This window comes from Rhipicephalus sanguineus, chromosome 5 (genome assembly GCF_013339695.2).
Source record: "Rhipicephalus sanguineus isolate Rsan-2018 chromosome 5, BIME_Rsan_1.4, whole genome shotgun sequence".
NCBI lineage: Eukaryota > Metazoa > Arthropoda > Arachnida > Ixodida > Ixodidae > Rhipicephalus > Rhipicephalus sanguineus.
This window is the reverse complement of record NC_051180.1, coordinates 25,731,037-25,739,691: the sequence shown is the minus strand read 5'-3', so window position 1 is coordinate 25,739,691 and position 8,655 is coordinate 25,731,037. Positions and strand designations below refer to the sequence as shown.

At 46.2% G+C, this 8,655-nt stretch overlaps 1 protein-coding gene across 1 annotated transcript; it reads left to right on the top strand.

Moving 5' to 3' along the window:
- The first annotated feature begins 2,724 nt into the window (after positions 1 to 2,724).
- LOC119392789 (uncharacterized) lies at positions 2,725 to 6,152 on the top strand. The gene is made up of 2 exons (XM_037659741.2): positions 2,725 to 2,971; positions 5,772 to 6,152. Exons 1-2 carry the CDS (start codon positions 2,750 to 2,752, stop codon positions 5,949 to 5,951), a joined length of 402 nt encoding a protein of 133 aa, XP_037515669.2. The 5' UTR covers positions 2,725 to 2,749; the 3' UTR covers positions 5,952 to 6,152.
- Positions 6,153 to 8,655: the final 2,503 nt, after the last annotated feature.

Here is an 8,655-nt window from a genome sequence, read left to right as displayed (position 1 = left end):
GCACAGAGTACACTTTACAGATAACGTCACGTTGGCGGTGACCACCAGGGGAGCCATTTTGTGGCATCATTGTCGATTCTTTCTTCAGTGCTGAATGAAACTGAGGGCGGTTGTTCTTCGGGAATATATCACTCCTCGCTAGTCATGGTTGATAGACCATGGGCAAAAAGTATAGCAGGCCCTCCAACATAGCATCTTATCTCGTTGTAGTGTCTACATTCGCTGAAAAATACTGTTCTTTAAGTTAGTGACCAGGCAGAAAAAAATCCAGACGCAACGCCTTCGGTGAACGTCTTCTGACTACAAGACCATTGTTGTTTCGCGGTGCCATCGTCTCTGCTGTTTCAGCACGAATACCAATGTATATTGTTAATTATGTTTAGTTTTATACTGGCCCGCTACGGTAAAACAAGCTAGCACTGAAAGTGTTAAACATCCGAAGGCATTCCGAAGGTAACTACATAAATGTACAGTTTTGAGCAATCGTAACGCGTTAATATAACAGCGTAGCGTCAGGAACGTATTTTCCCCCACTGTTGAGCGCTGGGAACACCGAGGTGGCTAAATATGGCGTCAAATGAAAGCAAAAAACTTGCTGCCGAATCCGTGGAGAATATAACTCTTGGGTCGATTAGGCAGCATTCACTGATTGTGCAAAAAGGCACCGACCAGGGTTGCCGTTAGGCAGGTTCTTTAAATAGCCAGAACACAAGCTAAAAGTAGCCCAACTAGTCATGCCATTGAATCTTAGCGCCCAAGTTTGTAGCCAAAATATAATAGAAGCATATTATGAATCGAGTTTGTATTATTAAACAATAAATATTATTTAATATAACCAAACATATAGAATGAACACATTAGACAGTTTTATTTCCTCTTGCTTCATGCCGCGGGAAGTTATAAATAAATAAATGCATTACAAGTGCAGTGCGCCTGCACGTAGCTTGTCTAGAGGAGATAGCAGTTCGTAGCGAAGAAATTTCAAAAGATTGTAGCCAACAACTCAGTATGGACGATAAACATTGACTCAAGGCTTCAGGAACGGCGTTTGCACATGCAAAGGATAGACGGCCGTGCAGGTTGGGCCGACTGTCAGGGGCCGGCTATCCGACTTAATCGCTTACTCTTTTAACTTATATAGTTGCGTATTACGTGAATAACAAGCCCAAGTGCATCACCATCGACTGACGTACTTTGTCTCCAGAAGCTGGCGCACTTATGAATTACTGTTTTCTTAGTTGCTACGTTGTTTTTCCCCTCTAGCAACGTGACGACGCTCATTCTCCAGACTCACATATCAATGCCGTACACCCATCACCAAGACTGCTTCTCCTTGCCCGTGAGTCTGATGACCGGCTCATCAGGACACCCTAGCTTTGTGAGTGTACACGCGTTTTTCGCCCTTTTTTTTCTGAATGAGGACACGCGCCGGTGTGTTTGAAGTTTGGTCGTATATCAGAAGGGGGGGGGGTGTAGATTGTACGTCATGGCATTATGTTAACAGACCGGGCGTGCAAGCACGGACACAACGGAGAAGTCAAGACACCACAAACGCCGCGTTTGCGGCGTCTTGGCTTCACTCTTGTGTACGTATTTGCACGCCCTATACCAACTAGCTCAGCTCTGTGTTATTCTAGGTTTTGGCGTTGTCTTGCTGAGCTCATGGTCGCCGGTGTGATCGAGACGGCATAGCAGCTGTAGCTCTGGATAAATACTTAAGGTTTTCAGCTCGGCCGTTGGATTGAGATTGAATGCAGACGCTGTTAGTGTTATGAGAGTAGATAGCCACCATAAGTTAACATTGGTAGTCATTTAGCCATCTTTAGCCGATATTAGTCAACAAAACCCAACTCGTGCCATGATCAGCCATATTTCAGGCAGCACAAGTTAAGGTTAGGCAGTGCTAGTAAGCGCTGTTAGTATGCGAGTAAATGCTTCAGTGAATGTTAGGTGACTGAGTGAGACACTTTGAGACAGCAAGGCTTTCGTGATTGGCCCTTATTCTTTGCCGGAAACAGGGTATTGTATTCCGTTACGGAATGCGTTGTGAATAGACGAAGGCCTTGCCTTACAAAAAATATGTTGCTATACTTAAATCTACCACTGCCACCGTAGTGCTGTTACGGCATCTGTTGGGGCAACGTATGTCCAGAGTGGTTGGAAGATCTCCTGAGGGACGAGATATATGCAGTGCGCATGACTGAGAAAAAAAGAAAGCGAGCGAAATTGTTTAGTGGTGTGTCAGTATAATGAACTGATGAAGCAAAGGCAGCGAATAAGCGCAATCGAATTCAGAGATAATCTCAGAGGTACCCAGTCGTTGGACCCAACTGACGAACGTTTACCTGCTCTATATGCCTTACGGAACATACCTGGCTGTATTGCTTTCTCTTTCTAAAGATACAGTGAGCCTCTTGCCCAACCTGTATAAAGCCCGGATTACCAGTCGGCATTACACGAGATACATTCTGCAGGAGAAATGACGCCTTGTTTATCTTTGCTACAATATTAAGAGAGGTTGCACAAAACAAATGAACAGATTTTTCAGCGTAAGAGTTTCAACGTAGAATTCTATATACAGCAGAAGTTTGCTACGTTATCCTCGGGTATTCGTAGAAGGACGCGCTCGATGGAACAGCTCATTACTTCGTCGAAATTTCCACCGCAGGAGATCGCAGCGAGAGCCGCCATGAACCTACACGCAATGGGAGGCCGTTTCCGAATCGTGTTTTCCTCGACACTGGGCGTCATGATGTTTGTCGGCTCGAGAGGATCCGGCTCACCGAAGGGTCCGAAGCAGGCTTGCGTTCAAGCGTTTATGACCGGGATCGACATCACTTGCAGCGCCGCCACTGCTCGCACCGCTACGCGGGGTTACGAACAGCATGAACACTTTGCCTACTTAATCTATGAGGTTGACCAGAACTTTCATTATGCCACCTACGAGACCGAAAAGAGCTTGGCAGAAAAGGTAACGTACCTGCGTATAATATTCTTTCTTTAGCGAAGCTTTTATAACGCAGATTTTGGTAGCAGCGTCGTACGCATAAAACCCGGCGCCGGCAGGCGCACACAAATGCGGCCCTGCATGGTGCGCCCCTCACATGCGTATTTGCTTGCACTGCTTTCCAATAATTGATCCTCTCTCGTTCGTAGGCTTGTCAACGGTCAGCCGTTTCTGGTATGGCAGTCTGATATTTTATCGAGGTCACTTTTCACTTCACGTCGCCTCATTTTCTTGTTGCCTAGATATGAACGCACGACCGTCGTTGTTGCCTGTAGCAAGTGTAGTGTGGCGCTGCTAAGCACGTGGATGAAGGCCCAATTCCCGGCATGGACGAAGGAAAAAGTTAGGAGGGAGCATTGTGCAATCTGAAAGAAAGAAAGAAAGAAAGAAAGAAAGAAAGAAAGAAAGAAAGAAGGAAAGAAAGAAAAGTCACCGCGGTCGCATCTCGATGGGGCAAACTGCGTAAACGACCGTCTACTTAGATTTATGTGCCCGCTAGAGAGCTGCAGCTGACGACACTTTATCCGAAGCCCCCGATACAGCTTGTCTTGTAATCACATCTAAGGTATGGCGTGCAAAACACCGGAACTCTTATGTTCTTGCCTGTAAATTTAGCGACTGAGCTACACAACGCTGCTTTGAAACAGTGAAACGGCGCGGTGCTGCATCGGAACTGCTTTCAGCCGTGACGACACACAAAAACTGCACATGCCGAATGAAATTTGTGGTTCCGAAGGAAACAAAAATGAAAGGACACCATCGGATGATCAATGTCAACATCAAGCGACAGCTTTCCAGTATTCGTTCATGGAAAGATCTACGAGATGATCTCGCATCAGTGCGAGAGCACGTAGAGTTCTTGGACAATCTTAAAAAAATATTTATGCATCGAATTTTGATGTATGGCATTTTGACATTCATCCGTGCGTACAGTCCTGTTACCGATATGTCATTTTTTCACCAGCTTTTTTTTGCTTTCTTTGTGTACATTTATTTGCGAAAAACACTCTTTTGTCAGTGTTTATTTTCTGTTGCACTGTTGCTGTTTAATTAGTTATTCTTATATTACCTTTTGTATAATACTTTCACACACTATACCTTGCTTTTTTAATATATTGTGTGTTTTTATGTCCGTTCGTTCAGTTGCATCTTCTGTACTAATCGACGTTTTAGCGATGTACATTTGTTACTACTATGTATTAGCTCCCCTCACACAATGCCCCACGAGGCCTCGTAAGGTAGTGAAAATGAAATTAATTAATTAATTAATTAATTAATTAATTAATTAATTAATTAATTAACATGCATGGTATAGCGGGAATTCACACGTAATGAACAAGAAAGGAATCGGGATACTTCTTCCGTGACATTTATGTTTCGTTTGTTCGTGCTCGGTAATTAGGCTGCATAGTTGGCTAGCTGGACCAAATGTCGATCGCCGAGACCGCACTTCACGAAAAGTGGTCGTTAAAAGGAAGAGTTGAGATCGGACGCAGGTGCGTGAATACATGCGCAGTAAATTAAATGTCGTTATACTACACGCAAAACGTACTGTCTAAATCGCCATTCAGTGTAACGTTCTGAAGCGACCTTATCTAACTTCATTGCAACGACCACGCCAGCTTATGCACAGTACTTTTCGCGAAACATATGGTCAACTTCAAATACCAGTTCGCGCGAAAGAACGCTGCGATACGTAAATGCAGCAACATTGCGTGTGCGAAGGTGATGTTTCAGGCTTCCCGAATGAAAAAAAAAAAAAATGCGGGAAGTTTGCCCTCTGTCGCGCAAAGCTTGGCACAGCGAAGCACGGGCCCGTCGCCGCTCGTGCTCCCCGTCGACCGACACGTCTAGCTTCGAGATGCGCGGCTTCCTCCTCGGGAGTACGCCCTTTCTTAGGACGCCCCATGACTGTCTCGGCACGATCGGGCGCAATCAGGCTATGCACTGTAGAGCCGCGGTTGCGCGCGATGTTTGCGTCGGTGGGCGTGGCTTAGCTACTGCGCCTGCGCGGCTTAGCCAAGTGGTGCGGTATCTGGTCGCTAGACGACGCGATGCTTGCTTTCTCTATCTTATTTTCTTTCTTTTTCTTTCATTGATGTTCTCTCTGTCTTTTTCTTTCTGCATTTCTTTCTCCCTATTTCTCTCTTTCCTCTTCTTTCTGTGCTACGTATACTTTACACGCTCCCCGCTTCCTTTCCATCCTCCTCACCATCACATCTCTTCTCCTCACGCTCACTTCTTTTCTCACCCCTTGCTACACTGTACTATTCAATAAACAAGTCTATGCTATGCTCTACTAGCGTGCATGGATAGCCGAGTGGTTAGGACGCTCGCCTTCAGATCGACAGTACGCGGGTTCGAATCCCGCCTCGTGAAGAACTTTTTGACAAGAATTTCGCATTCTCTTTCTTTATCTTTCTTTCTGTTTCTCTTTTTCCTGTCTCTCTGTCTCTGTACTCGTTCCGTCACCCATCAGGGTTATTACAGGCCACGCCGGAGCGGCGAGTAGTGGGATTTGCCCGAATGCTGTGGCACATACCCGTTCATGATGATGATAGTTTTTAGCGGAGCATGAACCTTCTTCTGCGAGATTTCACAGCTTCGCTGTTAAACTGGAAAGAAGCGCACATAAGGCGTGACACACTAACCTTTCCATTGCTTCTTTATTTTTAGTATACGTCAATCGTTCTTCTTAAGCCAACCGCTTTTTCTCACGTCCCGTTTTTCTTACGCGATATTCTTACCTCGACCGCTTTTTCAGATGAACATGTACATCGTACACATCTCAGACGGCTGGGCTCTGTTCGAGGTAGACCGTGACACCCGGAGGGCGTGTGGCACATCCAAGGACGATGATTACCCTCGCCTGTCAAGTGCCCAAGAGCAAGCGCGTTCTCGCCAGACGGTAGACGCTAGTGCACTATCAAGCTCGAAAAAATAAGAAATAAAAAGAAACGCATTAATTTTCCTACCCCTGTAATATGTATATCACTTTTAATTGGAACGTCTTTACCTACTGCATGAACTGCTCCCTTTGGAAGAACGTTGGGGGGCAGCAGAGATGGCTGCTAGCGAGTGCTGCCTATTCGAGCACACGTTGTGCTCCGATGCAGTTTTTGAGCTCTGTACTTGAGTTTAAAAGGTTTTTCACATGCGTGAACTTCGCATTGTGTTGTGCCACCTTTTTTACTGCCTTCACAGGATGTTTCGTGTAATTACTGTTGCCAGCAGTGCTCAAGTAAACGACGACGACATGCAGCGTTACGGTGGTGCTTTCACTTAGTACAACGCCTAATTTGTGGCGTGGAATCGCGGAGTTCCATGTGGCCCTCACGTTGCGTATCCTTAATGCGTCGGGAAAAGGCGGAAAATTAGAAAATGTAAACGTGCCTGTGTTTTTTTTGCTCCTCTATAGTTCGCTTGCCCTTTATTTATAGTAAAGTTCGCTTGCCCTTTATTTATAGTAAAAAAGTTGAACAAAAAAAAAACTCCAGGCCTGCGCGGAAGGCGCAACACAGTCACAGCGAAAGCTGGCAGAGCGGTATTTCTAGAGCCCGTTATAAACTATCTTGTGGCTACTAATACAAGTACATTAGCAACGTACCCACTACGCCAAAAATCATAATTTTTGGGAAGTTGGGAAGCACCCACCACGACATTTTTCATTATTCTGCGGAGAAGCGAGGTACCATCTGTAAGGCATTATGTGCATTTTGTTGATGCGACGGTTGATGACGAAGAATTATGGCTGAGCCCTTTGTAATGGGCTGGAAGCTTTAAACGACCCACTAGTTACATAATTCATATTGTGTGACGCCCGGTCGTTGTTTAACTGTCCAGCCACGCTTTATAACATACGTTAACCGGAGAAACGGAGAGCGAGAGAGAGAGAGAGGGAATTCACTTTATTGAGACCCTGAGGAAATGGATCATGGGAGCCTTATGGGCTTCCTTGGCAACCAATAGAAGTGCACTTGCGAGGAACCCACTATGCTATAAATTAATTTTTGTGAAGTAGGGAAGCAGCCATTATGCAATTTGTCGTCATTCTGCGGAGAACCGTGGTACTCGCTAAACACCTGTAAGACATTATGTACACTTTCTTCATGCTGTGGCTGATGACGATGGATCCTCAAGCGTAGAGATGAAAGTGTAAAGCTCCTTTGATGGATATAGAAGACCACCCCGGTCACACTGCTCTGTGAACCCTGGCGGGAGTTATCGCAGAGGCCTTTGTAATGGGTTGGAAGCATTGAACAACCTACTCGTTGCGCAATTCGCATTGAATGAGACCCGGTTAAAAAATTCGCGTTTGTGGGACGCCTGGTTGTTATTTTACTCTTCTGCCACACTCCATTACATATGTGGTTCCTTCCCGACGTGAAGCCTGTATAGGGTGTATTTGCAAGGCAGTTTCAAGCACCGGCATGGCTCTGAGGTAGAACACTTGGCTCCCACGCAGAGGGCACAGGTTCGAACCTCGTTCCATCCTGGAAATTTGTTCTTATTTTCTCCTTATTTTTATTTCGTGCGATAGCGGTTACGGACACCGGCGGCGGCGGCGGACAACTACGGCGCCAAAAACAGTCGTTGAAATGATCTCACAACAGCTTTCGCTTTAAAAGGTCAGGAGTCCATCCGTACGAGTCTTTCATAGAGCACAGCTCTACTAACTTGGTTGAATGACACCGCACGCAATACTTTAGTGCCCCGCGAATGCTGGACTTGAGGGCAACGATAGGTCCGACATGCTTGCTCGCGAAGCATGCGAGCACCGGTCGCAACCCTCGAGGAATCCCCAACATCTGCACGCAACATCGAACAGGCGCGAGATTCGCGTCGAGTACAAACCAACACGTACCCTCACCTACAAAAAAAAAAACACCACATAAAGCCCACAATATACGCGCACAGCTGTCCATGGTGTGGAGAATGGCCAACGCTCGCCCACATTACGTGGGAATGTGAACCGCGGCCCCAAAACCCCCCTTTTGGGGACATCATCTCGAATAAGGCAGCGGGAGACCTGGCTTGCTAGATAGGATCTGGAGAACCAGCAGGAGCCCTGGACTGAGGACGCCACCACTTGCCCAGAAAGAAACAGTTTTCACTACGACTACACTGAGAATTTTGTCACTGTCAGGGCATCTTTACCTCCATATTTACTTACTGTACAAACGGAAGAAGGTCGAACGCCAAAGAATCGAGCTTCGCTGGCCATCCACCTTCACGGAGTGGAATGGCTCCTCAATTTTTTTGTAAAACGTACATGAAAATTGTTGCAAAATTTATTTTTGACCAACAGTACGCACGTCAGCTGCACGGATACGCCCATCTTGAACTTCTAAATCACGCGCGTAGTCCATAGTAAGCACGCATTTGTGCATTGTCTTAGGACGCACAAATGCGCCCGCTGTAAACCAGGTTGCTTTATCGTCATCGTTTGCCCAGCAACCGAGCTTTCTGCTGTATCGCCGCTAGGCGAAAGTAGTTGTCCTTGTTGCAGACCTTCCAAATGTCGCGCTGAGTCTCGAACAGCGCCCAGCCGTTCGAGGAGTCGCGGTACGCATCCATCTGCAGTAGCGTCAGAAAAGAAACATTGCACAGAAGACCACACACAGACAGCAACTCAGAGGTAGAACACA